The sequence below is a fragment of the Talpa occidentalis genome, unplaced genomic scaffold (genome assembly GCF_014898055.3).
Source record: "Talpa occidentalis isolate TD23 unplaced genomic scaffold, MPIMG_talOcc4v2.1 talOcc4.3, whole genome shotgun sequence".
Classification (NCBI taxonomy): Eukaryota; Metazoa; Chordata; class Mammalia; order Eulipotyphla; family Talpidae; genus Talpa; species Talpa occidentalis.
The window spans coordinates 151,543,178-151,569,837 of NW_023603184.1; the positions used below are offsets into that span (position 1 = coordinate 151,543,178).

Below are 26,660 nucleotides of genomic sequence, written 5' to 3' on the forward strand. Positions count from 1 at the left end.
GCCTTGCCATCCAAGTAGGCTTCTGGTAAAAACCCTGGTTCTGCGCAAAACCGTCAATACCTTGTTGAGGGGGCGCATCCCTGCCCTCCCCACGAAGTGACCCACGTCACATAACCAGCCTCAGCCGATCCCCTAGTGAGCAGGCAGCCTCCCCACGGCCGGCCGGGGTTCTGACGCACCTGTCGCCAGTGGGGAGGGGGCTGCCGCCTGTGTGCCCCAACCGGCTGTAGAAGGGCCAAGCCCCTGCTCAGGGCGATGGCCTTGCCACGCGGCCACCGGCTCAGCAGGGGGGATGGTAGGGGTGCTTCGGGGTGCCCTATCCCACTACAAGAGCCCGCTGCACAAAGGGGAGCCCCAGAACCCCTCCTGCCAGCTGACCTGCTTCGGAGCCTGGGGGGGACCCCTGCCTGACTGAAACTGACCCTCTTTGGCTGTGGCAAGTGGGGGTGCAGAGATGGAAGAGGGGCGCCAGTGCCCCCCCATGAGGAAGACTCAGTGGCCACTCGCTTACAGGAGCTTTAATCTGGAAAACCTGCAGCTCCACCGCAAGGCGGGGGCCTGGGCTGACCCCACCCAGCAGGGCCCAGGCAGCCCATGGTAGCCCCTCACAGGGCAGCGCTGCTGCTGGCGATGTGGGGGCCTCACGGGGCTGTTGGGGCCAGGGCACTGCCCCTGCAGGGGTTCTGGGGCACCGTCCCATGTAAGCTAGGCTGGTGCTGGGCAGCTGGCAGGCGGCTCCCGTGTCAGAGCTCATGGGCTCGCAGGGGACAGGACTCCACTTCCTGGGAAGACAAGCACTGGGGTAGTGCATGCTGCGGGGCTCGGCCCCCTGCCCCCAGCCCCACTCCAGGCCTTCTGCAGTGCCTCCTGGTCCCCGGTGCCCGTGGCGCCCGCCCCCATCAGCCCCAGCCCCAGCAGGAGTGCCCGCCGAGACCCTGGACTGAGGACGGCCGGAGGCCGAAGCCCAAAGCCGGGGCGGCGAGGCGGCCCACCTGGCCTGTGGAGGCGGCACACCTCGTCCCAGGTGTAGCGGGTGAGGTCCACAGGCTGCGTCACCCAGGGGTCCACGGCCAGCTTGTCCAGTGTGGTGCGTCGCTCAGGGGCAGGCTGCAGCAGCCCCGACACCAGGCTCATGAGCGCTGGACAGAAAGGCCGCTGGCTGGGTAGGCCGCAGGGGGATGCGCCCGCCCTGTGAGCTCAGCCCACCCAGGGGAGGGCCTGTCTGAGTTCAACCGTTTCCTCTATTGTGGGCATCAACCACTGGGCTAGCACTGAGCCCCGTCAGAGGAGCCCAACAAGCAGGGGACAGCCTTGGGGGACAGGGGGACAGCCTTGGGGGACAGCCCTGTCCCTTGGGGGACAGGGGGGAGCAGGGGATGGCGGGGGAGGGGCAGAGGATGGTGGGGTGGGTGCAGGGAACAGCCAAGGGGAAGACGATGCGAGCCCTGGAGGGGGAAGCCAAGGCTCCAGCACAGCCCTGACACCCTCCTTTAAGGCTACTGGCTGAAGCGTGCCCTGAGTCCTGGGAGGAAAGACCCCACCACTACCCCGGGTGGGGACGCGGCGAGAAGGTGGCTGGCCAGGGAGCAAGGGCCAGGGGCCAGCACCGTGGCCCCGCAGGGGAGCCTCAGACAGAGGAGCCCACACTGCCACCCCGCCCTGGGTTGCCCTGGCCACCAGGCAGCCCGAGCCCGGCCTGAGGGCAGTGTCACTCCCACCTGGGCCAACCCCTCAGTCCCGTCAGTCCTGGGCAACCCCTGCCCCCGCCCATCCTTATGGCCTGTCTGCCCACGCGCATGCACAGATGGGGGGATCGCGCCCCCCCATCACCCGAGGACGAGTCTCTCCAGGGCCTGGCCCACAGGTGGTCGCGGCCACTTCCAGACGCTCTCCCCGCAGAGTGCCCACGGGGGAGGGGAGGGTAGCCTAAAGGGTCATCCTGTGGCTTGAAGGCACGTTTGTGGCGCCTGGTGTTGAGACCAGGGCAGAGGAGGCCACTCCAGGTGCTCACCTTCCGACACCAGGTATGGGGGGCTGATCGCCGCCTCTATGGTCTCCTCCAACTCACAGAAGGGGTTCTCCTCAAAGACCAGTGTGTACAGCGTGACGCCCAGCGACCACATCTCCAGCTCCGGCCCCTGGTAACTGTAGGGACGGTCGGTCACACGCTCAGCAGGCAGCTGCTGCCCGGCCCTGGGGCAGCCCCCAATGAGGGGCACAGCATCCAATGCCACTGCCCCCCACTGGGCGCCAGACTGCAGGGGCAAGTGCGTGGGAAGCAAAGTTGTGATAAGCCAGCAGACAGGGAGGGCCGGGAGCACCCCACATGGGGGAGCACTTGACAGAGAGCACATTGCAGGGGGCACTCGGCAGGGGGAGCACACTGCGCGGGGGAGTACTGTCCCCTCTCTGCGCCCCTGCCCTGCCCACCGCCTGGCCCCCACCAGGCCCTGCCCCACCAGGCCCCGCCCCCAGTGCCCCCCCACCCCACAGCCTGCTGCACGTACGGGTGTCCCAGAAGGACCTCAGGCGCGCAGTACTCGATGGTGCCGCAGAAGGTGTAGAAGAGCCTGCCCCGCTCCAGGTAGGCGGCCGAGCCAAAGTCGATGAGCTTAATGGAGAAGTCCTCGGCGATTACGACGTTCTCGTCCTTGATGTCGCGGTGCAGCACGCCTCGGCCGCGCAGGTAGCCCACGGCCGCCACCAGCTGCGAGCACAGCGTCAGGGCCTCCAGCCGCCGGCCCACCCGCTTGGGGCAGGCCCACGCCAGTGCCCTCGAGCTCCCAGGGAGGGCGATGGCTGCCCAGGTGCGCCCAGGTGTGAGCCCAGGTGCTCCCCACAGTGCACGCAGCTGTCGGGGCAGTGCTGAGCTGCAGCACTCAGCACCCCATGGTACTGCGGGCTCTTGGCTCAGTGGCCGTCCAGCCGACTGAGGACAGACACGTCAGCTGCGCTCACATGTGCGGCGAGGACACCGCAGGGCTGCGCGGGCACTGAACGCACAGTGTGGCCGCAGAGCCTCCCTCCAGGCATGCGCACTGGGCACACACATGCACAGCACGGCGTTCACCTGGGGCAGGACGGGTAGCTCTGGGGCCAGCCAAGCACCGAGGAGAGGAGCTGGCCCTGGGGCGGCACCGGCGGCATCTGCGGCGTAACAGGCAGAGGCTGACAGCGGTTCTGGGTGGACACACCGGAGTGGGAGGGCGGAGCTGCCCAAGCCCACAGAGCCGCCCCCTGACATGCAGCCATGTCCAGAGACCAAGGCCAGAGTGGACAGGCGTGGGCAGTAGCGCCTGTCACCGACCCCGGGCCTTCCCGAGAGTCAGAGTGGACAGGCCCATGACCTCCCAGCAGGGGAGGGGGTCCATTGCCTGAGACCAGCAATGGCTGAGGGCCTCAGCGTGGAAGGACCATCCATCCATGGGAGCTACCACTGGACACCGCAGTGTCTCCAGGGAGACAGGTCTGGGGGCCGCCCGCTCTCCCGGCCCGCGCCCAAGCTCCCCAGAGCCCGGAGGTCTGACCGGAGCCGCCGCCTTTCCTGTGAACCTGGCATGGGAGGCGCTGCCCGCCAAACCCTCCACACCCCACGTCGGCACCAACTCCGACCAGAGTGAGACAAACAGCGGCCTGAGGCGAGCTCAGCTACCCCTCGGGCCACCCAGAGGCGTGTGTGGGCGGCAGCGGCCGAGCCTCAGCACGGGGCAAGGGCGCCGCATCCCGGCCATGGGTCGGCGCCGGGCCAGGCCCAGGCAGCCCCCACCTCCAGCTGTGTCCCCCCGCCCGACCTCACTTCCTGCGTCAGCCACGAGCTCTGCTCCCACAAGCTCTGCTCCCACGAGCCCGCCCCGCCCGTCCGGCGCCCACCTGCCGGAAGATGTGGCTCGCCAGGGGCTCGTCCAGCTGGGGGTGGCGCTCGATGAAGGCGAAGAGGTCCAGGCCGGAGCCGTGCTTCTCCATCACCAGCTGGAAGAAGCTCTGGTTTTCGAACACGTCCAGCAGCTGCAAAGGGACAGAGTGGGTCCGGCCCGCTGGGGCACACACGTCCCGGCCGCCCGGGCACCGCCGAGGCCCGCCCACCTTGATGATGTTGGCATGCTCCACCCGGGACAGGATGGCGATCTCCAGCGTCACGCGCCCCAGCTCGGGGTCCTCCACCCAGCAGTCCTCCAGGACCTTCTCCTTCCTGATGAACTTCACCACCACCTGCGGGAGGCCGAGGGGCAGCGCCGGCCCCGCTGCCCGCCGGCCCGCCCACCGCCCCCCGCAGGCCCTGCGGCCGAGGACACAGGGCATGGTGCCCACCAGCCCGGCCTGCCCAGCGCAGCACGGAGGCTCCGGAGAGGGTCCAGGACCCTGCCCGCCGGGGAAGGATGGCCTGAGGCCAACGGGACTGGACAGCCACGGGCGAAGGAAGGGCCCCCAGGCCACCTCAGGATGCATCAGACACCCGGAGCTGTGATGCTTCTAAGGGCCCATCCCTGTGGCCTCGGGCACGGGCTTCTCAGATACAACCGTGAGGGTGCAGTGACGAGGGCAGCCTCTGGCCCATCAGCCCCGAGACGCCGAGTCTCCAGGGGTATCGCGAGGAAGCAAAGCTGACCCCAGGACGCGGCTGGGCTGCCAGCAGGACCGTGGAGCAGCGCCGGCCCCAGGGAGGGCATGAGAGGGCCTGCGACGCCCTCGTCCTGCCCCGAAGCACCAGGGGACGCGCACCAGGAGACTGTGCTCCGGCCAGCCCTGGGGGGTCCGGAGCGGGAAGGACACGGAGTGTGGCCCTGACCAAGCGGAGGGTCGGGTCAGAACAGAAACCGGGACACCTGGGCAAGCCCCACGCCCGGAGAGCAGGCGACACGCAGCGACGCAGGGACACACGGGAGGCGGTGGGGCGGGCGGGCCCGTCAGAGAGAAATCCCGAACGTCAAATCCGTACGTTAGGAAAGCGACGTTTAAGAGGGAAGGCTAAGAAACGGCCCAATTCCACCTTAACGGATAGAAAAAGGAAAGCAAATTGGATCCAGAACAACCGAGGACGGACAACAGAGAAACGTGTGAACGGAAACCACGAGACGAGGGCAGCTAGCGACGCGGGCGTAACCGAGCAAAGGCCGTTCTCTGAAAACAGAGATGGGTGACTCCTGCCAGCCTGGCCAGATGACCCCATGCGGGGCGCCAGCCGGAGCACCCCGGGAATGGCCAGCACGGGCCCACACTGGGGCGCGTGGGGCGCGGCCAAATCTGAGTCTGGGCCAGGCAGAGGGGCTGCAGCGGCCAGGGAGGAGGAGAGGTCCTCGCCAAAGCACCCTGCAGAGGCAGCCAGCGAGCTGGAGGCAGTGCCCTCAGCCCAAAGGCTCTGCCCGGGAGGAGGCGGAGGGGCTGTGGCCAGGGGGGCCAGGCGGGTGCGGGAGGAGGGCAGAGGCAGGACATGCAGGGACGGGGCAGGGAGACAAGGGCGCACTGCGTCCCCGCAGCCAGCGCTCTCAGGGCCGCTGCCTGGGACGGGCGGCATCGCCACGGGCCAGTCCCAGTGGGCCTGGCGGGAGGTGTGAGGCCCAGGCTGCCGGGCGCGGAGGCAAGAGTGGCTGGGCTGCCGGCCCCGGGTATGGCCGACATCAGAGCGGGGCCGGGTGGGCCGGCGCCACCCGCACGCGCTGCCTGGAGCCCTGGCCCCGGGCCTAAGCCCAGTCCCGAGCCCACCCATGACGCTGACGCCCCCAGCCCGCCCTGACCGCACCACTGAGGGCTGGCCGCTGCGCGGTGGTGGGGTCAAGTACCTCCCTGTTCGCCTCCTTGTCCACCGCCGTCCACACGAAGCCAAAGGCTCCGCTGCCCAACGGGCTCTGCGTGCTGTACTTGAGGGAGTAGGCGCCCTCCCAGGCCGCCAGCCCTTCCAGCCCCGCAGCCGCCGCAGGCACCTCCTCAAACCAGGGCCTGGCCCGGAGCACCTGCGGAGGCAGCAGCGTCTGAGGGCCCAGGCAGAGCGCAGCCATCGCCCAACCCTGTGTCCTCGCCCTGCACTGGGCGCCTGGCGGACGCATCCCCCCACCGGCATGCAGGGCTCACCCACCAAACCCACACACGGCCATGGGGACCGGGCGGATAAGCCCCCTATTGTGCTAGCACCGACCTCGCCCGGGCTGGACATGGGCGGCTCCCATGTGGACAGGGACGAGCCCGGCAGGCTGGCCAGCAGCAGGCGGGTGCGGGCAGCCGAGTCCTTCACCAGCCAGCAGCAGAAGAGGGTGGTGGCGCCCTGCAGCTCCACGCGCCTCACTTCGAACTGCACACCTGGGGGGGCTGGTGTCAGCGCCTGCCCTGCATCGCGGGGGCGGGCCCAGGGCCAGCAGAGGGAAGCCCGTGGGAGGCCCCCCAACTGCCCATGAGAACCAGAACCCCCCTGCAGGGGGCGCCTGCCTCCCCCACCCCTCACCCCCCACCCCGGCAGCCGAGCTCCTGGTGCTGACACCAGCGGTGGCGGCCTCTGGGATGGGCTCTCAGAGACCCTACCGGCCCTTCCCGCCTGTGTCCTAGCCCTGGGGAGGCCCCGGCCATGAGCATGATGAACACCCAGCCAGACCCCACGCAGCCAGAAGGACACAGAGCAAGGCCCAGCCCAAGGGCGAAGGGCCCAGCACCAGGCGCCCTCAGCCACACTGCCCAGGCCCTTGCGAGGCGTGGCCCGGCTAGGGGGGCCGCCCACCGCCCATGGAGTGTCCTCCCGCCGGCGGGGCACCTGGCGTACTCAGCTGTGAGCCGTCCCGGTGGAAACAGCACCCGGCGAAGGTGCCCTCCTGGATCTCCCGCGAGGGGTTGGTGGCCCCGGGGGGCGGCGGGCTGGCTGCCCGCACCGGCGTGGAGGTGGCCTGCACGTCCATCCTCGGCCCCTCCCTGCTGCCGCTGGCCTGGCCGGCCTCGGGAGAGGGGGCCCGCTCGAGCCCCCGCGGGACCCCGGGCAGCTGGAAGTAGGTGCTCAGCAGGAGGCGCTCCCTGTCCCGAGGGGCATCCGGCTCGCCCACGTCCACGTCAGGGCCAGCCTGCGGAGGCGAGGGCGCCCGGGGCAGCTTGGCCGGCCCGCTGGAGTACAGCTCCCTCAGGTGCCAGGAGAGGGAGAGCAGGCCAGCGTCCTGGACTGGCGCAGGGTCGGGCGCCCCGGGAAGGTCCATGGCCCTGGCGTAGCAGGCCGAGGAGCTGCCCGCGCGGCTGCTCTGCAGTTCCCTGCTGCCCGGGCCACAGGGCGACAGCGGGGCGGAGGCCCCGGGGAGCTCCCCAGAGGCCAGGTTTGGGCCTCCCTGACGCGTGTCCCCCTGGACCTTGGGTCCCGTCAGCTGGCCAGCGGTGTGGGGCCCGGGCTCGGGGCTGTCGGCCCTGCTGAGGCCTGTCCAGGCCCTGGGCGTGTGTACATGCCAGCTGCCGGCTGCGGTGAGGGCTAGGCTTTCAGAACCAGCCGGAGAGCCGGTGGGGCCAGGCCCGCCTCGTCCCAGCGCTGGGGGCTCAACATCACCCCGGGCTGTGCGCTGCTGCTGGTTCTCCACTGCCGTCCACCCGCCCCGGGCCGGGGGGCTCCCTCCAGGCAGGCCGTCCGCCCTGGGGTGGTAATGGGTGCTGTAGGAGTCGAGGGGGTGCGGGGCCTCCCACACGCAGACAAGCACAGGCCAGAGGCTCGAGCGCAGTCTCCACCCCCACTCTCCAAGCCACGTCCTGCAGCGTGTGCTGCCCGCCCGCCCGCCCGCCTGCCGCCCCGGCACCTCGCCCACGAGCCTGGGGTCTTACAGACTCACAGCACTTGCTGGCCCCAGCCCAGGCCGCAGCCACGGGAGACGGCCGGGAACGGGTCCAGCCCTAGCGCATGGGGCGGCTCCTCCCAGGCGTGACCCAGGCAAGCGCAGGGCGCAGGCATCGTGCGTCCCTCACCGCACAGCCAAGGCTCGGGGAGCCCCTCTGAGCCAGTGCCCTGGACAGGCACGGCGGACAGACCAGTCCCGCCGCCCACCGGCCCCAGAGGCAGCCAGTGGTCAGCCTGGAAAGGCCCTGCAGGAGCCGCCCACAGGGAACACGCGGGAGCCACAGCGCTGGCACGAGCGTGGCAGAGGCCACGGAGCAGACGGGCCTCGAGAAGCGCGTGCGCGGGCACTCACGCAGCCCGCGCGCAGGAGGCACCCCTTGGGCGCTCAGGGTGGGTCCTGGCTCCAGAGGGACAGCGAAGGGGGGGGTGCCGCGGCGCCTGGGCCGGCCGTGACAAGCAGCACCAGTGATTTCAGATGACGGGAAACACCGTCGGATGGGAGGGCCAGCCAGGGGCTGACCCCGGGAGGCCGGGGCAAGGCAGAGCTGCCCTGCGGGGTCTGCCCGGCCTCAGGTGAAGCACCAGAGACGGCTTTGAAAAAGAGAAAACTCCTCGAAAACACACAGAGGCAGCCGAGCGCGGCAGCATGGCCAAGCTGGGGGCCCGGGCCCCACCCCGCACCCCTCCTCCCACCCCCATCAATGGTGTCTCCAAAGGGCAGGCGGCGCCGCTGAAAACCCAGAGAACATTCAAATGACTCATGAGAAAAGTGCGCTGGCGTCCACTCTCTGCGGTCCAGCTGAGTCTCCAGACCTGGGAGCCAGGACGTCTGGGAGGCGCTGAGAGGTTGGGCAGGGGCGGGGCAGGCCAGGGGCGAGCCCTTGCTGGCAGGCAGGCCTCTACACCCACCTTCTGCCTGTGCTGCTGCTGCCCCCACCCAGAAGGACGTCTCTGCTGCCCAACCCCCTCCCACGAACACTTACCCCGGGGCGGGTGCAAACAGGGGGGCGTCAGGGTGGCCCCCGTGGTCCGTGTGGGCCTGGGTCCCGGTCAAGGCTCCCTGGCTTCCCACAGGCTGCAGGGTCTCGGCTGGAGGCCGATCTGGGTCACTGGCGAGCACGAGGCGGGCAGGAGGACCTGGTGGCGATGTCACACTCAGTCCTCTTGTCTCAGTGACCACCACCAGGCCTGTCCTGAATCCAGCTCCTCTTGGCCACCGTGGACCTCTGTTCTCGCTCTGGGGGTCTGGGGCTGCACCTGACCAGCAGAACCCAGTGGCTCGAGCAGAGCGTGACCCTCAGCTGCCCAGTCTCCAGCTGCAGGACAGCGGCCCCAGCCTGACCCCCGTGGCCCTCTGGGCAGCACAGGGAATCGCGGGGGTCGTGAGGGGCCGGCATGGGGCCAGGAGAGGGGGGTCATGCTGGGGCGGGGTGCGGGAGGGCCTCACCCTGGGCTGCCTCGGCAAGGCACCAGCCTGGCAGGGGGTGGGCGGCTCTCTCCTCTGGCACACCCTGATCCTCAGTGTCCAGGCTGTTGGTCAGGTCCGGCAGGGCCAGGGAGCCATCATAGCTGAAGTCCATGCAGCCGTAGAAGCCGGGAATCAGGAAGGTGATGTTCTGGGAAACAATCGCGCGTCAGCCCCTGCCACGCCCCTCCGAGCCCTGTCCACACCCCATCCAAGCCTCGCCCTGGCCGGGCCCCTGCCTGCCAGGCCCAAGCCCCATTGGCACCTCCCACGCGCCCAGTCTGCAGCCCCACTCCGCAGCAGGCTGGGCAACCCCGGCAGGGGCACGGAGGTCGCAGAAGCCTCCACGGGAGGGCCCCAGTCCCTGCGAGTGTCCACGGACCCTGTCCTATCACCCAGGCCAGCCCCACCTGCCCCCAGAGCGTGTCCACCGCACCCCTGAACGCCCTCCGCTCGGTCTGCTCCATGCCCTCCAGCCTGCAGCCTCTGGGGCTTCTGTGGAGAACCCGGGGCCCATTCCAGGGCCCCCCAAGGCCACAGCCCCAGCAGGCTGTCCCCGGCTGGGGTCGGCCCAGGTGGGGAGCACCCACATCAGCCCCTCGCGCCCTGGGAGCCACGGGACCACCACAGAGGGGAACCCAGGCATGCGGAGACCCCGGTGTGGAGTGAGTGACCCCCCCCACTCTGCTTGGCCCAAGGGCCCATCTGGAGCCCAACACCTGGGTGTGGCATGGGAAGCCTGCGCCTGTGGCGACCCCTTTGCGGGGCAGCCGGGCAGACTGGTCAGCCGGTACCTGGGTTGGGCATATGGGGACGCACCCCCCTCTGCATCAAAGGAGTCAGGAGAAAACTGGGACCAGGGCAGGAGGCCGGCGAACACCTGGCCCTGGGGTCCTGAGCCCTCCCGTGGCACCGCCCACCGGCCCACCTTGCCCAGGAGCTCAGCCTTCCCGTAGCCGAACAGCATCAGCGCGAAGCTGTGGTTGATGCCATAGATGGTGCCGTCGGGGAGGAGAGTGATGAGACCGCTGATGGTGGAAAACACCCAGACGGAGGCCGAGTAGCCGCCCGGGGGGGCCCCGCCGCCCGCCGCCCCCTCGCCGCTGGGCGCAGGCTTCAGCTTCAGGCTCAGGGGGAAGGTGGTGCCGTCTGTGGCTCTCCCGACAGACCTCTGGATCCTGAGACTCTGGGGGGAAGGCGGGGCTGCTCGTGGGGCCATTGCAGGGGACTCGTGGCCGTTGCGGGGAGCCCCGGGCTCTGGCCCCAGGAGTAAGTCTCCACCCCGGAGTCAGGCCTCCGGCATGACAGCCACTTGCCGCTGGGAGACGGGTACCTGCGCTGGGGGGCTGCAGGGGACCCGAGGGCCGCCCCAAGCCCCACATCCTCCAGCCCAGCAGCCGGAGCGTGGAGCTGGGGCCGCCCTACCTGCGGGACGAGTCCCCCGGGCCTGGGGAGCTGCAGCGAAGGGATCAGCTCCGTGATGCGCTGTCCGGCCGCGTCCTCCGCGCACGCGAAGCCGAGCAGGCGGGCGAAGAGGCCGTCACACGCTGTGATGGTTCCCTGCGGCGAGCGGGCGTGAGGTGGGGGTGTCCAGCCGGGCTCCCCGCCAGGGCAGAGCCGCACCCCGCCCCGCCCGGCCGCCAGGCAGCCCAGGGCACGGCGCGGCCAGCACTCACGTCGCCGTGGAAGGCCACCCAGGCCGACAGCCGCTCCACCGGCTCCAGCACCACCACGCAGCACGGGCGCTGCTCCCGCCGCACCCTCTTCATCCACACGGACACCGGCACCCGCTCCCCGCCGCGGCTCACGACATCCACCTGCGGCACAGCGGGCTGACTGGGGCCGACGCCGGGGCCCGGGGCCCTGCTCGCTCCACAACGGCCGCCGGAGCCCGCCGCCCACAGCCCGGCCTCGGCGAGGACGGCCCCGCCGCGCCGGCCCCAGGGGCGCTCACCACGCTGCCGAACACCACCGCGGCGTGGCCGTCCGCCTCCACGTGCTCCTCGCTCAGGGCCTGCACCACCTCGGGGTCCGGCTTCAGGAAGAACCGCGTGAGCCTCTGGCCGATCAGGTCGTGGCTGCTGTAGCCCAGAAGCCGGCAAGCTTTGTCGTTGGCCACGAGGATCTGGGGGGACGGCACAGAGGGCTGCGCTGGCCCCCAGAGCGGCGGCGGCCCAGATGCCCTCCCGAGCTCTGCGGCGGCGGGCTCAGCACGCCTGGGACAGAGCCCATGACCCCGTGAGCTCGCCCACCGCCTCCGAGCAGGCGGCCCCACCCTCAGACAGAGACGCGCAGGACGCCTCCGCCCACGTCGGAAGATGCAGCCGCGGCAAGGGACGGCTGGGCCCTGCTCCACCCAGGACCCCTGCCCCGCCCCAGCGCCCAGGTCCTGCCACCACACCAGGAGGTCCTGGCCGGTCCAGCAACCCGGCAGCAGGGCCACTGACCTTTCTTACTCCCCTTACCCCCCACACTTCAAATGCTCACTCGTGTGTTTGAAATTCGGGGTGAGTATGAGAAACCCAAGACACGGGCCTCAGGCACTGAAGAGGCCGCACCAGCTTCCCCTCCTCGGGCCTGCCCCCTGGACAGGGGTGTGTGTGACTCAGGTCCCTGGCCTGACCATGGGCTCAAGGGCGCCTGGCAACCCCGGAGAACCCAGCCTGACGGCCGTCGACACCCCCTCCCACCACAAACGCCTGCCCTGAACCCCTGTCTGGCCGTCTGCTTTGATGGGCTCCGTCCAGGTCCCCAAAACCCAAGCAGCTGCTGGAGGACACCGGATGCGTCTCTGAGCCCAAGCCCCCTGCACGCCTGGCCTGCCCGGGGTGGGCACCTCCGTGGTCTTGGCGTGCACGGTGAACACGGCCTTGTTGGGGTTGCACGCCGGGGTGGGCAGCAGGGGCGCCGGCCAGCCCAAGGACAGGCCCCGCAGCAGCGAGCAGCAGGACGTGCTGGCCAGCGAGCCCCCCTGGTCAGCCTGCTCAGGCGTGGGGGGGCCCAGCGGCCTGCAGGCACAGATGTTCTGGGCCGCCAGCGAGGACAGGCAGTAGGAGCTCCAGCGGTCTTCTGGAAAGAAAGGGAGGCTGGGGCCACCAGGGCACACTTCGGCGCCCCCCACTGCTGAGCCCACCCACCCTGGGGAGCCCCTCATTCAGAAGCCCTTGCGAGGTCCACTCCCCTCCCCCGAACCCCTTCTCACCACCCCCAGGTTTGCCCCCACTGCTCCCAGAAACCAGCTTTCCCATCCTGTCCACTGACTCCATGCTCCTCACCCCTGGCCTCTGCCAGGATGCCCCAAGACCAATGCTCCGCCCCCACCCTTCTGTGGTGGCAAGAACCCCCCCACCCTGCCTAACCCAGCGCACACACTGGCCCCCTGGCCCCTCCCACACCCAGCCAGCCCCAGCCCAGCCCAGCCCCGGCCCAGCCCAGCCCAGCCCAGCCCAGCCCAGCCCAGCCCCAGCCCAGCCCAGCCCAGCCCAGCCCCAGCCCAGCCCAGCCCAGCCCAGCCCAGCCCCAGCCCAGCCCAGCCCAGCCCAGCCCAGCCCAGCCCAGCCCAGCCCAGCCCCAGCCCAGCCCAGCCCAGCCCAGCCCCGCCCAGCCCAGCCCCAGCCCAGCCCCAGCCCAGCCCAGCCCAGCCCAGCCCAGCCCAGCCCAGCCCAGCCCAGCCCCAGCCCAGCCCAGCCCCAGCCCAGCCCAGCCCAGCCCAGCCCCAGCCCAGCCCAGCCCAGCCCAGCCCAGCCCAGCCCAGCCCAGCACCAGCCCAGCCCAGCCCCAGCCCAGCCCAGCCCCAGCCCAGCCCAGCCCAGCCCAGCCCAGCCCAGCCCCAGCCCAGCCCCAGCCCAGCCCAGCCCAGCCCAGCCCAGCCCAGCCCAGCCCCCAGCCCCAGCCCAGCCCAGCCCAGCCCAGCCCAGCCCCCCAGCCCAGCCCCCAGCCAGCCCAGCCCAGCCCAGCCCCCCAGCCCAGCCCCCACCAGCCCAGCCCAGCCCAGCCCAGCACCAGCCCAGCCCAGCCCAGCCCAGCCCAGCCCAGCCCAGCCCCGGCCCCGGCCCAGCCCAGCCTCAGCAGCTCAAAACAGCAAACCTGCCCCCACTCCCATGTCCACCTGAGAGTTCCCCAATTTTCTCAATTTGTGGCCTCCCCGGCCCCTCCTCGGAGGCTGGACGCCGCTCGGCCAGCTAGCTGCTGCCCCGGCCCCCCTCCTCCCAGCCGGCTCAGCTGGGCCCCCCACGAGCTTGGGCCGGGCTCAGGCTCGCAGCAGCCTCCAGTCACCGCTCACCTCCGGTACTGCCCATGTGCCCCAGCCGTCCCGTCCACACTGGCCGGCCCAGCCGCCGCCTCCGGGGACCCTCTGAACGCGCCCGGCCCTTCAGCTCCCCATGCCGTGAGCTCCAACCCCCACCGTGGCCCCAGCCATCTCCCCTGTGTCCAACAGGCATCTGGTGTTCAGACCCCCCAACTTCAAGCATGCCCCTGCAGTCAAGCCCCCAAAGGCAGAGCTTTCTCCCTCGCTGTGGCCAGGCTCCAGGCGCACCCACTGCGCAGAAACAAAAAGTGGGGCTACCCACCCCTGCCGTCCAGCCCAACCCTGGGGGCACAGCCGGCGGGGCCTGCCCTGTGGGGGCTCCGCGAGGGGGCGGGCGCTTGCCTGAGAGTGTCATCCTGCTCTGGCACAGCTTGGTGAGCCCGTGCCTCCTGCTCAGGGGCCTGTGGGCCAGCGGCAAGGACCTGCTAGGCGCAGCAGGGCGCTCGGTGGGCACCGGCGACAGCAGGCTCTGGCCCAGCTCCCCCTGCTCCCCGCCCGCAGCCGGCAGGCCGCTGTCCTCCATGGGGAAGGGCGGCACGGGGCCCGCGTCACCTGGAAGAGAGCGAGTGGGTGGCGTCCCGATTCGGGCGTGCTGCAGCCATCAGCCCCGCCCAGAGGCTGAGCCCAGTGGCTCCCGGCCGGACCCGGCTGCTCTGGGTCAGCCTCTCCGGTAGACGCCAGGGAGGCCTGGGGAGGGGAGAGCCGAAAGGGCAGGCCCGGCTGAAAGCAGGCGGGGGGGAGCCCTGGGAGAGGGCCCTCCCAACTCTGGGGACCAGACGCCCCAGAACCGCCGCTGTAGCTGCCAGCGGAGCAGCCGCGCGTGGCCACGGGATCTGACCCAGGGGTCGAGAGGACGCCTGGCGCGGCGGGTTTCCCTTGTTCTCGGCGTTGGACTTTCAGATGCCGGCACGTCTGTACACGGAGAGGGGGAAAAGCAGCGAACCCTGTTCCCTCCACCAAGCGCCCTCCTGGGGGCCGCCTGCAGGACAGCAGTCCAGCACCGTCTGGGGGGCCCACACCCCTCTGCTGGTGGGGGCCGGTGTGGAGCCCAGGCCGGGCCTCCTGCTCCCGCCTCCAGCGCCTCTTCCCCAATGGGCCTCACGAGACAGAGGCCGAGCAGCAGGGCCTGGCCAGGCTAAGGGTCTGGGGTGGCCGTGGGCTCTGGGTGGAGCTCCAAAGTGCCCATCTCCCAGGGTGAGGGAAGCCCTCAGCCAGACAGTAGCAGGGGTTCGCAGGCAGCTTCTGAGCCCGTGGGTGCCACACGGGGAGTCCCCCAGAGCACCGTCCTCCTCCAGCCAGAGCACAGAGCAGGGGACAGCCGGGAGTGGCCAGCCCTCAGGAGGGCCAGGCTGGGCAGCAGCACAGCGCATGGCTGTGCGGGATCACTGGCCGAGGCTGTAAGCCTGCTTCCTCTGGACCTCGGCAACACGACCTTCCTCGGAGACAGTGGACATGAGGCGGCTGCAGGAACGCTGGCCAGGATGCGAGAAGGGCGCCCTCAGGGCGCAGGCCAGCCCAGGCTCTTGGGAAGAGGCACCAGTGCAACTGAGCCCCCCAAGCAAAGCGGAGACCCTTGCAGGTGAATCCCCACACGCCCCGGGGCAGCTGGGCCCACCGGGCAGGGCAGGAGCTGGACAGGTAAGGCCAGCACCTCGGGGCCTCCTCAGCCCTGACCAACTCCACCCCAAGACGGACTCGCAGACGCCGTGCGCCTACAGAACCTTCTCAAAGACCCTTCCAGAGTGACTGGGGGATGCCAACCCCAGCAGATCTTAGCGCCAAGCAGTGCCGGGAAAGTCGGGACGGGGCACAGGAGCCCTTGAGAAACCCCAGGTGGAGCTGACACCTGTTCACTGAGCGATGCAGGGAGAAAGGCAAATGTCCAGGTCAGCCAGTGCCCAGCCTGGCGAAGAAGGGAGCCTGGCGCAGACAGGCAGGCAGAGGGCAGGCCGCTGGCCCCCAGGAGGGAGGGGACAGGGCCGCTGGCCCAGGAGGGAGGGACAGGGCCGCTGGCCCAGGAGGGAGGGGCAGGCCGCTGGCCCAGGAGGGAGGGGCAGGCCGCTGGCCCAGGAGGGAGGGGACAGGGCCGCTGGCCCAGGAGGGAGGGGACAGGGCCGCTGGCCCCCAGGAGGGAGGGGCAGGCCGCTGGCCCAGGAGGGAGGGGCAGGGCCGCTGGCCCAGGAGGGAGGGCAGGCCGCTGGCCCCCAGGGGGAGGGGCAGGGCCGCCGGCCCAGGAGGGAGGGGCAGGGCCGCCGGCCCAGGAGGGAGGGGCAGGGCCGCCGGCCCAGGAGGGAGGGGCAGGGCCGCCGGCCCAGGAGGGAGGGGCAGGGCCCAGGAGGGAGGGGCAGGGCCGCTGGCCGCCGGCGGGGGCGAGGGGTCAGGGCCGCGGGCTGCCCTGCTGCGGTGCGGGCGGGCCGGCCTCGCGCGCGCCCGGCTCACCTTCCGGCAGGGGCTGCCCCGGTGATGAGCGGCCCCGAGGGCCGTCGGTGCGGGCGAGAGGACGGCGCGCTGGGCCAACGGCCGCGCGGGGTCGCGACCCGCCGGGCTGCCCTCCCGAGCCGGCCTCTCCCGGGCGCGCAGGTCCCCGGCTCAGCTCTTTCCCGCCGCGGGAAGGAGAACGGCGCTTCCAACGCCGGCCAACCGCAGAGCAGCTCTCGCCGATTGGCAGGAGAGTGGGCCAACCACCGGCACCGGTGGGCGGGACTCAAGAGCTCTGGCTGAGAGGCCCGCGCTGACCGTTGCTAGGGACGCACCGGACTCCGCCTACGGCGCCTCGGAGGGGCCAAAAGAGACCGGCGGGCTGCCCCTCACGGCCGGCGGTCGCCGTTTCCTCGGGTCGGGACCGGAAGGCTGAGCAGCGCGGAGCTCGCCGCTCGGCGGCCTCACCCTGACGGCGGGGGCCGCGGGGCCGAGGCGCTCCCCGGGAGCTGGGTGGGACGCGGCCTCGCTGGCCCTGAGCCCGGGCGCGCCTGCCCGCCCAGGGCCGGGGAACAGCCCTCCGCAGCCCCGCGCAGAGCCTAGCCCGGCCGCGCCCGCCTCTGGCCTCCCCTGGCCCCGCTGCCCGCCCGCCGCCGCCTCCGGACGCCCGGGGCCGCGCTGTCACTGTACCCGCCGGGGAGCCGCGGCGGGCGGCAGCGGTCCCGGGCGGCGGGCCTCGCGGGCGGACTACAACTCCCATGAGGCGCTGGGGCCGCGCAGGCGCGTAGGGCGCCCGGGGCCGGCGCTGGGGCTCCATTGGCAGGACGGGCTGGGGCGCGGAGCCCGATTGGCTGAGGGCTGGGGCGACAGATCCGGAAGGGAAGAGCAGCCAACATGGCGGCGGAGCACGGCGCGGGCCAGCAACAGTCGCAGGAGATGATGGAGGGTGAGGCCGGGGGCGGCGGCCGGGGCGGGGCGCCCGCTGACAGCTGCGGCCGGGAGGTGCGCCGGGCCGGGCCGGGCCTCGCCGGCGCGCGGAGCCTGACCCGGGGGCCGGGCGGCCGGCGGCGAGGGGCGGCGGGCCCGGGGCGGCGGCGCCGGTGCTCGCAGCTGTCGCGCCGCCGCCGGCGTCCGCTCGCCCGACCCGGCCCCCAGGCCCCGCCCGGCCCCCGGCCTGGGCCCGGCCGCGCGTTGGGCGGCGGGGGTGGCGCCTGCGGGCCCCGGCCCTGCGGGAGTGCGGCCTCTGGGGTGGGGGGAGCCCCAGCGCCCGCTCGCTCTCCAGCCCACGCCGCAGCCTCCCGCGCCCCCCAGCGAGCCCTGCGCCTCCGCCCCCCGCGCCTGACCCGCCTCCCTCCCGGGTGTTCCCTGCCCCAGCGCCGGTCACCCTACCTGCTGCCTCTGCCCGGACCCTCCGCGGCCCTCAGAAGTCTCCCCGTTTCCTCGGCCTGGATGCGACGTCCTGGCGCCCCCAGTGCCCTGTGCCCCCGCAGAGCGCACCCCTGCAGGCCTGGGCCTCGTGAGCCCAAGTGCTCTGTCCGTCCTTGGGTCTCGCACATTTCCCCAAAAATGCAGAAGGCGGGAATTATTGACAGTCTGGCTCAAGGCTTGAGTTGGCCTCGGTGCCCTGAGCTCCGGCCGTGCTTTCCCAGGCCTGGGGGCCCCCACAGAGCTCCCGCAGCCTGATCTGAGCGGCTTCTGATCCCTCTCAAGACCGGGCTGTGGCACACGGGCTCTCGCAGCCAGGGGGCTGGGGGAGCCCGGACGAAGGAGTGCGGCGATGGCCGCAGCGTCCCTCGGCGAGGGTCACGGGCGGAGGGGCGACCAGGGCTCCCAGGATCCCGCCGGCCGGTTCTCAAGGGCAGGACCCAGGTCTCGACGCTGCACCGGTGTCTGCCACCGCCCCAAGCCCCCGCCACTGTCCACCCCTGGTGGTGCGGGCGCGTCAGCCCGGGTGTTCTGAGGGGGCCCGCACGGGTGTGCCGACGGAGGTCTCGCGTCATGCCGGGGTCGCCCCGGAGCGGGTACGAGCTCTCACTGCCGCCTTCAGTTGACAGGCGGGTGGAGTCCGAGGAGTCTGGAGACGAAGGGGGGACGCAGCCGAACCGCGGGATTGTGTCCGAGCTCAGCCAGCAGAGCCTGCACGACAGGGAGGAGCAGGAGCAGAGGGAGGAGGACCCAGAAGGTACCGTCTGAGGGCAGGGGCCTCTGTGGGTTCGGGCAGGCCGCCCCCACTGACCCAGAGCGCCTGTGGGTGCCGTGGCTCCGCGGGCCCGGCCTGAGCCCAGCTCCGAATCCCTTAGAGGCTAGGAAAGCCGCTTCATTCCAGCAGGGCGCGGCCTTGCCCACCGCAGCCCGGGCCTTTTGGGGTTTTTGCCTAGAAAACCAGTTTATGTTGAAAAGAAACAGTCCGTGGACGGGCTGAAGAATTGACTAGAAGGCGTGTGTCACCTGCCGAGACAGAACTCAGTGGGGCGACGCGTGGGGGCGGGCGGCTGAGACCGTCCTGGTCAGGAGGCGCGTGTGGCAGGTGTGCCCAGGTGCGGGCAGAGGGGGCGCAGCACGAAGCGGCTGAGGGGCCTTGGGCTGCGAGTTTCCGGGCTTGTGTAGAACGTTTGGGTTTTGAGGCAATGATAATTGTGTCTGGTTTTAATGATACTGAGCGAGTTTGTCAAAAAGCTCATTTCCAAAATAGCACCGTGCTCCTTGTGCCGTGGTAACCACGGCAACCTAGTCTGAGGCGCAGAGAACGCCCCGAAGCGCCCGTCGGGTGTGCTATAGAGCCGCAGGGTTGGGGCGCCTGGGGGCCCCCTGGTCCAGGCGGCCTGCCATGCCCCGGCCTGGATTGACAAGTTTGTCTCAAGTCAGACCGCCTCACGCTTTGTTCCCCGGGGCCTGGACTGTCGCAAGGACGTTCAGGCCGCTGCTCACGGCCTGCGCGTGAGCTTGTTTTGCCAGACGTGTGAGCGCCCACCCACACGGCCCGAGAAGCTGGCAGACCCCCCCCACCTGCCCACCCGCCTGCTGCCCGGTGCAGAATGACTGGCGCGGGCCTGGGCGTGTCCTTGCCTGATCTGGGGCGGGACTGCTATGTCGGAGGGCTCGCCTGCTCGACCTGAATTCACACGGCCTGATTTATCGCCACAGCCGGGGCATGAGGGCCTGCTCGGCCGCCCGCTCCCTCCGTCCCCGCCAGTTCTGGGGTTTGGGGTGCAGCAGAAGCCTGCAGACTGTGGCTGGTAGCTGGACACAGGAAGCTGGGAGCCTGAGTTGGAGGGGCGCTCTGTGCGCCCCGGCCTGTGCATGCTCGGCCCCATCAGGCTGGCTGGGGCTCTGCCCAGGATGGGGGGGGTGGGGGCGCTGAGTGGGCTTTTCTTCTTGTTCTGCCAGAAGGACAGGCGCTGCCTGTGGACATGGAAACCATTAGCCTGGACAAAGACGCTGAGGTAAGGGCACACTCAGGACCGGGCCCCGGGGTGAGCTGGGCTGGACCGGCCACCAGAGCCCAGGTCACCTGTGAAAGTGCCGGGTCAGTGGGCGAGTTCCCGCGAGACGTGGGCCTGGCCCCGGGCTTCCCTGCTCCGATTAACACAAGCGATGACACCCTCTCTGTGTAACCACCGGGGCGCCTGGCGAGTGAACTGCCACCCGCTTGTGTGTCACGTGGGTGCTTGGGGCGGAACCCCCTCGGCGTGCGTATGCGGAGGACACCAGAGGGCGGGCGGGGCTGTTCTGGGGCCAGCGTAGTGTGAAGCCACCAGGAGTCAGAGGACACTAAAGGCCCTCGCGGTCGCCGTCCCGCTCTGTTCCAGGATGTGGATCTCAATCACTACCGCATCGGGAGGATCGAGGGGTTCGAGGTGCTGAAGAAGGTGAAGGTGAGCAGCTGCCCTGTCCTGGGCAGCCCCCGTGCCGTGCTCCTGGCCGAGCCCCAGCCCCCACCCTTGTGTGCCCGCCAGCCCTGCTCCTCCAGCCCGCAGGCTCCTCAGCCACCCGCCCTGCCCAGCGGGAGGTGGCAGCCCTGCCTGGGCCCCGCAGTGTCCTCAGTGGGGCCCCAGTGCTCTGTCCACAGGCACGCCCCCCCCCATGCCGACTCGACGACCCCTTCTCCCGCAGACGCTTTGCCTTCGTCAAAACCTGATCAAGTGCATCGAGAACCTGGAGGGGCTGCGCGGCCTGCGGGAGCTGGACCTGTATGACAACCAGATCAAGAAGATCGAGAACTTGGAGGCGCTGACGGAGCTGGAGTGAGTCCCGGCCCGCCCCAGCCCTGCAAGCCCCCCCTCCCCCCACGCCGCTGCGGGCAGCCCTAGCCCGTGCCCTCCACCTGCCCTGCGGACACCGCCTGAGCGCCGCGCCCTCGCCCCAGGGTCCTGGACGTGTCCTTCAACCTGCTGCGGAGCATCGAGGGGGTCGAGCAGCTGACGCAGCTGAAGAAGCTCTTCCTGGTCAACAACAAGATCAGCAAGATTGAGAACCTGAGCAGCCTGCGGCAGCTGCAAATGCTGGAGCTGGGCTCCAACCGCATCCGGGTGGGTCCCCTGCCCGTGACTGCGGCCGCCCCCGAGCGGGCACCGCGGGGAGAGGCGAGCGGTCCGAGTCCTGACCCAGGAGGCCAAGGCCGGGGAGGAGGGCTGCTACCCGGGCCCGGTACTGCAGCATCAGCGGAGGCCCTGGCAGGGCAGGGGCGGCGTGGCGGGCGGGTCACAGGCAGGGCAGGTGGCAGCGCAGAGGGTGGGCCCAGTCCCACCCTCCCGGACCTGCCCCGCGGCCATTGGGGTCCACTAGGGAGACCTTGTCCAGCGGGGCCCACGCCCGGCAGCCTGCGTCGCCCTCCCGCGGAGTCGAGGCACCTGGGGGTCGGCCACTGAGCCCTGCCCATGCGGCATCGGCTGGGGCTGGGCCTGCGGTCCCCGGATCCCCCGGGAGAGGCCACGGCCGGCCTCACCCACGCCTCGTCCGCCCCAGGCCATCGAGAACATCGACGCGCTCACTGGCCTGGAGAGCCTGTTCCTGGGGAAGAACAAGATCACGAAGCTGCAGAACCTGGACGCGCTGTCCTGCCTGACCGTGCTCAGCGTGCAGGTGGGCTGCGGGGCCCGGCCCCCTCCCGCCCGCGGGCCCGCATGGTGGATAGGGGGAGGGGCTGGAGCCTCCTGCGGCCCCGCGCCTCACGGGGCCTGGCCGCCATCTTGCAGAGCAACCGGCTGACCAAGATCGAGGGGCTGCAGGGTCTGGTGAACCTGCGGGAGCTCTACCTCAGCCACAACGGCATCGAGGTCATCGAGGGCCTGGACAGCAACGTAAGCACCAGTGGGCGGGACGCAGGGCCCCCAGAGGGCTCTCCCCCGGGGGCGCCGCTCTTCACCTCCCCAGAGCGCGTGCCGGGCCGGCACTGCCTCTCCGGCCGTGGACCCCACCTGCCCCAGGGCCTGGGGTCTGGCTCCTCCTGGGCACCTCCCCTGCCATGCAGGCCAGGCCAGGCCTGTCGGCGCGCCCCCACCCCCGAGGCCCTGTCCAGCCAGCTCCGCCTCCGCGCAGCGTTCGCGACAAATAAAAGACTGATCCTCATTCCACTTTCCTGGGCTTCCTGTTTGTTCTGTTGAGCTGCCCCCGGCATCCCCGCGGGCCGCTGTGGGGCTGTCTGCTTCAGGTCGAGCTTCCTCGGTTCCCACGCAGACGCCTGGAAAAGCAGAGCTGCCCGGCACGTCGCCCGCCTGCCCCTGCGCTCATACCAGGTTTACAAAACTGACGTGAAGCTGGGCACTTGCCGGGCAGTTCCGAGAGGCAGGACGTGGCCACTGCCGGAGCAGCCGGGCAGGTGCTGACGGCAGCAGGTGGGGTAGGCCCAGCGGCCAAGCTAATGTGCAGGCTGGGCCCGGGCCCTCCCCAGACGCCTGGACTGGGCACCGAGTCCTGCCTGTGGCCCGAGTGTCCAGTCGCCGGTGTCGTTGCAAAGGAGGGCCTGGCCCTTTAGATGCCCTTCTCGGTACCTTCACGCCAGGGTCAGACCCCGTGAGGGCCTCAGCCCTGGCCATGCCATCTTCTGGGCTGGCACACCCATGACCGCGGCACCCCAGGACGGGCAGAGGGCCCGCCCCGCCGCCTGCAGGCCACAAGCCCCACTCTGCAGAGACCCCGAGTCCCCATTCTTGCCAAGCCCCTGCCCACGGGAGCCCCAGCAACCTGAGCCGCCCTACAAGCCCGACTGGAGCGGCTGCAGAGCCCGTGCCCGCATACCCTTGGCCGCCAGCGTGCGGGACTCGGCACCGGCTTAGCTGCAGGCTGGGCGGGCCAGGGGTCGGGCCACCCGCTTGCCCACCAGCCCGGTGCTTACAGTTGGCGGCGCAGGCTGGTGCTGGGGGAGGGTGTTACTGAGATAGCTTTGGGCTTCCTCTTAGAGCATGGAAAGATTCCGAGTCAGACCCCAGGGGCCCAGGGGATGGAGGAACCGACAGGGGGGCAGGGAGGGTGCCCGCGCTGTTGTCTCCCCTTTGGTCTTTTTTTCCCAAGGATTTTATTTTTGCGTAGAAGAGCTGGGGCGCAGGCCAGAGGTGCAGGGGTGAGGACTCCCCAGAATGGGGAGCAGTACCGGCGGGTCCACTGAGATCCGCGGCTGAGGGGGGCCCGGAGACAGGGTCTGCTGCTCGTGTGGGCCAGCCCCTGCCGGGATCGCACGCAGGCCCCTGCAGTGACAGCCTGAGGCTGACCCCCACCCACCAGGGAGGCCCCCCGGGTCCTAACAGCTGCTGGGCCTGAGGGACCTGCAGCAGGCAGTGGGTGTGGCCTGCCGCGCCCCCAAGTCTGTACCCGCTGCCATGGGGCCAGGGCCTGGTGTCCAGGGCACAGCCGCCCCCAGGGTGGGCACCTCTGTCCTACTCGAGACCCAGGCTCCTCCCTAAGTGGAGGGGGGGCGTTCACTTGTTAAAGGCAAGCTCGGCTATGCCCCCCACCTTCCGCGCCACCTCTTCCCGAGGCCCAGCTTGCTCACCGGTCCCTCTGGTTGGGGTCCCAGGACCCCAGGCACCGCGGGAGGAGCTGTGAGGACTACAGGGAGCCCAGTGGGGCCCCCACGCACACCCGATGCTGGGGGTGGGATGGTGCTTTTACTGATAAGGTCATGAAGAAAACGGTTTTTTCCCTCTTTTTAGAACAAACTCACGATGCTGGACATCGCGTCCAACAGGATCAAAAAGATTGAAAACGTCAGCCACCTGACGGAGCTGCAGGAGTTCTGGGTACGCGCCCACAGGTGCCACATGCTGCGGGCAGGCCAGGGGACCTGGGGAGGGGGTTTGGGGTAGAGGCCTGAGGGGCCTGGGAGCTGGTTCTGGGGCCCGGGGGAGGGGACCTGGGGGAACAGGGCAGAGGGCCCTGGGGAGGGGACCTGGGGGGCACCTCCTGGGGCAGGGGGCCGGGGGCGCCCTGGGGTAGAGGGCCTGGGGTTTCTAGGGAGTCGTGGGGGGGGTGGCCCAGGGGCGGCCCACACCTCCAGCAGCCCCCCCAGTGGGTAAGAACAGGCTGCACCTCACACTCCAGACACAGGCTGGGCCAAAGTTGCATCTGAGCCGGGTTCTGGCGAGACACGGCCTGTGGGCTGGGGGCCTCTGGGTCACCCATCTGGGAGTGGCCCTGGACTCGTCCAAGGGGACAGGCGCATGTGTGGGTCCCTGCGGCCGGAAGAGAGAGGCCGGGCCAGCGGGCCAGCCAGGGCCTTGGGCTGGGTTCCTGGAGTCACCTGAAGTGGCCCTCGGGGTCCAGGTCTTGTGAACGGCAGCACAGGTGTCCTGTGACTTGGTGGCGTGGGTGTCGCCCTCCCTGCTTCCCGCTGAGCCTGGGCTCCACGCCCTGCGTCCTCCCTGCCCACATCGCAGCAGCGGGTGGACGGCCTCGCCAATCTCCGCCGGGGGCATCCCTCAGCGTGGGCCAGAGCTGGTCTGGGGAACCCAGAACCCGAGTCTGAAGTGATGAAGGCGCCCCGACGGGTGATGTGCACCCGGATGGGGCCGGGCACTCCTGTGGGTCAACACCCTGCCTGGGGCAGGGCCTGTGGCAGCAGCTGGGTGGAGTGTGTGCCCATCGTACCCGGGAGTGTGTGTGCGCGTCTGCATGTCCAGTGCAGGCGCGGGAGGGAGAGGGGGCGTGTCGGGGGGTACTCACCCCCCTGCGTGCATGTGCCTTGTGCCCCCAGATGAATGACAACCTCCTGGACAGCTGGAGCGACCTGGACGAGCTGAAGGGTGCCAAGGGCCTAGAGACCGTCTACCTGGAGCGCAACCCGCTGCAGCGCGACCCCCAGTACCGGCGCAAGGTCATGCTGGCACTGCCCTCCGTGCGGCAGATCGACGCCACCTTCGTCCGGTTCTGAGCCCGGCCAGGCTCCCGCTCGCCAGAGCTTCGCTGCCTGCTCCCGAAATCGTCTCTGGCGGCAGCCGCACCCAATGCAATAAAGGCTCGCGGGCCCGGGGCTCGCCCCTGGGGACCGCCTGTTCCGTCCAGGCCCCGCCCCCGGGCTGGGGTCCCGCGGACCGGCCTCCCTGCAGGCCTCCAGCCCATGGCCGCAGGACATCGCCCCCAGCCCAGCGCAGGAGCCCAGGGCGGCGCCTGCTCTTACAAACATTTAAGAAATTGTCTAAGACGGCGCAGGCAGGGGGCGCGCCGGTCAGCACAGCCCGCCGAGCCCCTGCCTGGCTTTTTGAGATGCTCATTAAAGTCTAAGATTTACGTGGACGGAGAGACCCGCATCGGCTTCCAGGGAGCACGGGGCACGGCCGGGCGGGCTCGGCGGGCAGGGGCTGCCTGGACACGGCCGGGTGTGCGCCTGCGGGGCGGAGCCTGGCCTCAGCACAAGGGAAGGCTCCACGGCTCCGGGACAGGCGGCCGCGCCCGAGGCCCATCCTTGCCAGGCGCGAGGCTGGACCTCCCCGAGCAGCCCTGCGTGGGGTCTGCGCAGAGGGGCCCCCGGGCGCAGCTGATCCTCGTGGACGCCCCCCAGTGCTGCGGGGTGGGGCCCACTGCAGAGGGAGGGGTCAAGTCCACACAAGGCCGAGGGCCGAATCCCTGACCAAGCACCCGCCGGTGCAGGGCCCCCGCGAGCGGCCTCCATGGGGGGGGGTGGGGAGGGACCTCTTGAAGTTCCTCGTTGTGGGGGCGCGAGCCTTTGAAGAGGCTTGTGGGAAGGTCAGGCTGGTGGGGGTCGCCTGGGGGAGGGGGCGCCTGGACCGGGCACCGGCTCTGAGACAGGAGCGTTTTCTAGAAGTTCTGGGCAGGGCGAGGCCGCCGGCATCCCTGACTGCCCCGGCACCCCGGAGAAATTACCGAAAGCTGAAGAGGAGGAAGACGTGAGGACGCGCCACCCAGCCGTGCACGAGGACGCGCCAGCACGCAGAGGGGCCCGCGGGGACTGCGCAGGGCGCGGTGGCCCCTGGCCCGGGGGGCGTCTAGCGCTGCGGCATGTCCGCGCCTGAGAAGAGCGTCTCCGGCGGGTCAGTTCCGAGCAGGCCCGAGCCGGGGGCGGGGGGGGGGAGGGCGCCCAGTAGCCCCTGGAAGGCACAGCCCCGCGGGCTTGGGGGACGTCCCGGCCTGCCCTGAGCACGGGAGGGCAGCGCCGTCACCAAGGGCCACAAGCCGGAGCCCTTGCGGCGGCCAGGGCCGTCCCCCAGCCGCCACGGGAGGGGGCGGCCCCCATCTCCGGCGGGGGTGGCCTCGGTGGACCCGGCTCCGCATCCACAGCGCCCGGAGGGGCGGAGGGCGCTGGCGCCCACGGGGCAGGGCTGGAGTCCTCGGCCAGGCCGCATGAAGGGGGGGGGCCGGCGGCGGGGGTGCTGCCCTGGGTCCACCGCTGACCCCTGGGCCAAAACAGCTCCAAGGCTCCCGCCGCTGCCACGCGGTCACACCGGGTGCGACGAAGGCCTGTCGCCCCGGGCTGCCCGCCGAGGTGGACGCGGTCTGTATCCAGCCCGAGCGGCCGGGCCTGTCCCCGGCCTACGGAGCCGCGCGGTTGCCCTGGGGCCGGTCCCGTGAGGGCAGAGAGGTCGCACTCGCACACTGCCCCCCCGTTTCTGGCCAGCGCCGGCCTGAGCAGCTGCCCAGAGAGGGCCCTCAGATAGGGCGGGGCCGCTGGGGAGCCCCCGGAGCCGGCGGGCAGCCATGCCGCACCCCTCAGGCCCAGGGGAGCTCGGTGTCTCCAGAGGAGGGACATGGCCGGACCCCGCTGCTGCTTCAGCCAGCAGAGGCGCTGCTGGGCAGCGGGAGGGACGGCCAGGCCGGCTGCCCACCTGGCCCCCGACAGGGTGCTCTGGGGGTGCGGGAGCAGCTGCAACTGGGGGTCCCACCCAGCTCCCAGTCACGGGGCCCAGGCAGCCCTCCGGGCACACAACTGCAGCACCACGCGGGGTCGGAAGCCCCTCCCCAGCGAGGGCCCGGGCGCCCTGCACATGGGGATCCCCTCACCTTCCCGCCGGGCTGTAGGGGCCGCCACGCGACCCTTGTGGAAAAGAGGGGCAGGACTGCGGAGACCCTGGGGTCGCGGCGGGAAGTCTCGGGGGCGGAGCTGGGGCACCCTGCTCCCCGCTGCTGGGCTGAAGGGGGCTCCACCCTGGGTCCTGGAGTTCCCCGCCCCGTGGGCGGGGGCACCGGGGTTTCTGGGGGCAAGCACAGCCGAGTCTGTGCCTGGGGCTGCTGTG

At 70.8% G+C, this 26,660-nt stretch overlaps 2 protein-coding genes across 2 annotated transcripts; one reads left to right on the forward strand and one right to left on the reverse strand.

Annotated features, from left to right (window-relative positions):
• Nucleotides 1-314: 314 nt before the first annotated feature.
• On the reverse strand, nt 315-14,108 carry PASK (PAS domain containing serine/threonine kinase). Its single transcript, XM_037524301.2, has 17 exons — nt 13,903-14,108; nt 12,088-12,320; nt 11,206-11,376; nt 10,928-11,068; nt 10,677-10,811; nt 10,180-10,437; nt 9,234-9,402; nt 8,770-8,923; nt 6,746-7,587; nt 6,131-6,291; nt 5,778-5,948; nt 4,084-4,209; nt 3,871-4,005; nt 2,508-2,707; nt 2,012-2,145; nt 993-1,139; nt 315-782 (listed from the first exon to the last, which is right to left on the reverse strand). Exons 1-17 carry the CDS (start codon nt 14,081-14,083, stop codon nt 751-753), a joined length of 3,390 nt encoding a protein of 1,129 aa, XP_037380198.1. The 5' UTR covers nt 14,084-14,108; the 3' UTR covers nt 315-750.
• Nucleotides 14,109-16,801: 2,693 nt separating this feature from the next.
• Nucleotides 16,802-24,704, forward strand: PPP1R7 (protein phosphatase 1 regulatory subunit 7). Its single transcript, XM_037524302.2, has 10 exons — nt 16,802-16,924; nt 18,026-18,160; nt 19,366-19,421; nt 19,788-19,853; nt 20,092-20,222; nt 20,345-20,507; nt 20,944-21,060; nt 21,174-21,278; nt 23,127-23,213; nt 24,167-24,704. Exons 1-10 carry the CDS (start codon nt 16,873-16,875, stop codon nt 24,341-24,343), a joined length of 1,089 nt encoding a protein of 362 aa, XP_037380199.1. The 5' UTR covers nt 16,802-16,872; the 3' UTR covers nt 24,344-24,704.
• Nucleotides 24,705-26,660: the final 1,956 nt, after the last annotated feature.

What these genes read in the sequence shown, in the direction of transcription:
- PASK (XM_037524301.2), bottom strand. Translation starts at nt 14,083, where the DNA reads ATGGAGGACAGCGGCCTGCCGGCTGCGGGCGGGGAGCAGGGGGAGCTG. An exon ending in CCTTGCCGAGGCAGCCCAGG is followed by an intron (nt 8,924 to 9,233) that starts GTGAGGCCCTCC and finishes CATCGCCACCAG; the next exon opens with GTCCTCCTGCCCGCCTCGTG. An exon ending in AGCATGCCAACATCATCAAG is followed by an intron (nt 4,006 to 4,083) that starts GTGGGCGGGCCT and finishes GTCCCTTTGCAG; the next exon opens with CTGCTGGACGTGTTCGAAAA.
- PPP1R7 (XM_037524302.2), top strand. Translation starts at nt 16,873, where the DNA reads ATGGCGGCGGAGCACGGCGCGGGCCAGCAACAGTCGCAGGAGATGATG. An exon ending in GTCGCAGGAGATGATGGAGG is followed by an intron (nt 16,925 to 18,025) that starts GTGAGGCCGGGG and finishes TGCCGCCTTCAG; the next exon opens with TTGACAGGCGGGTGGAGTCC. An exon ending in CGGAGCTGCAGGAGTTCTGG is followed by an intron (nt 23,214 to 24,166) that starts GTACGCGCCCAC and finishes TTGTGCCCCCAG; the next exon opens with ATGAATGACAACCTCCTGGA.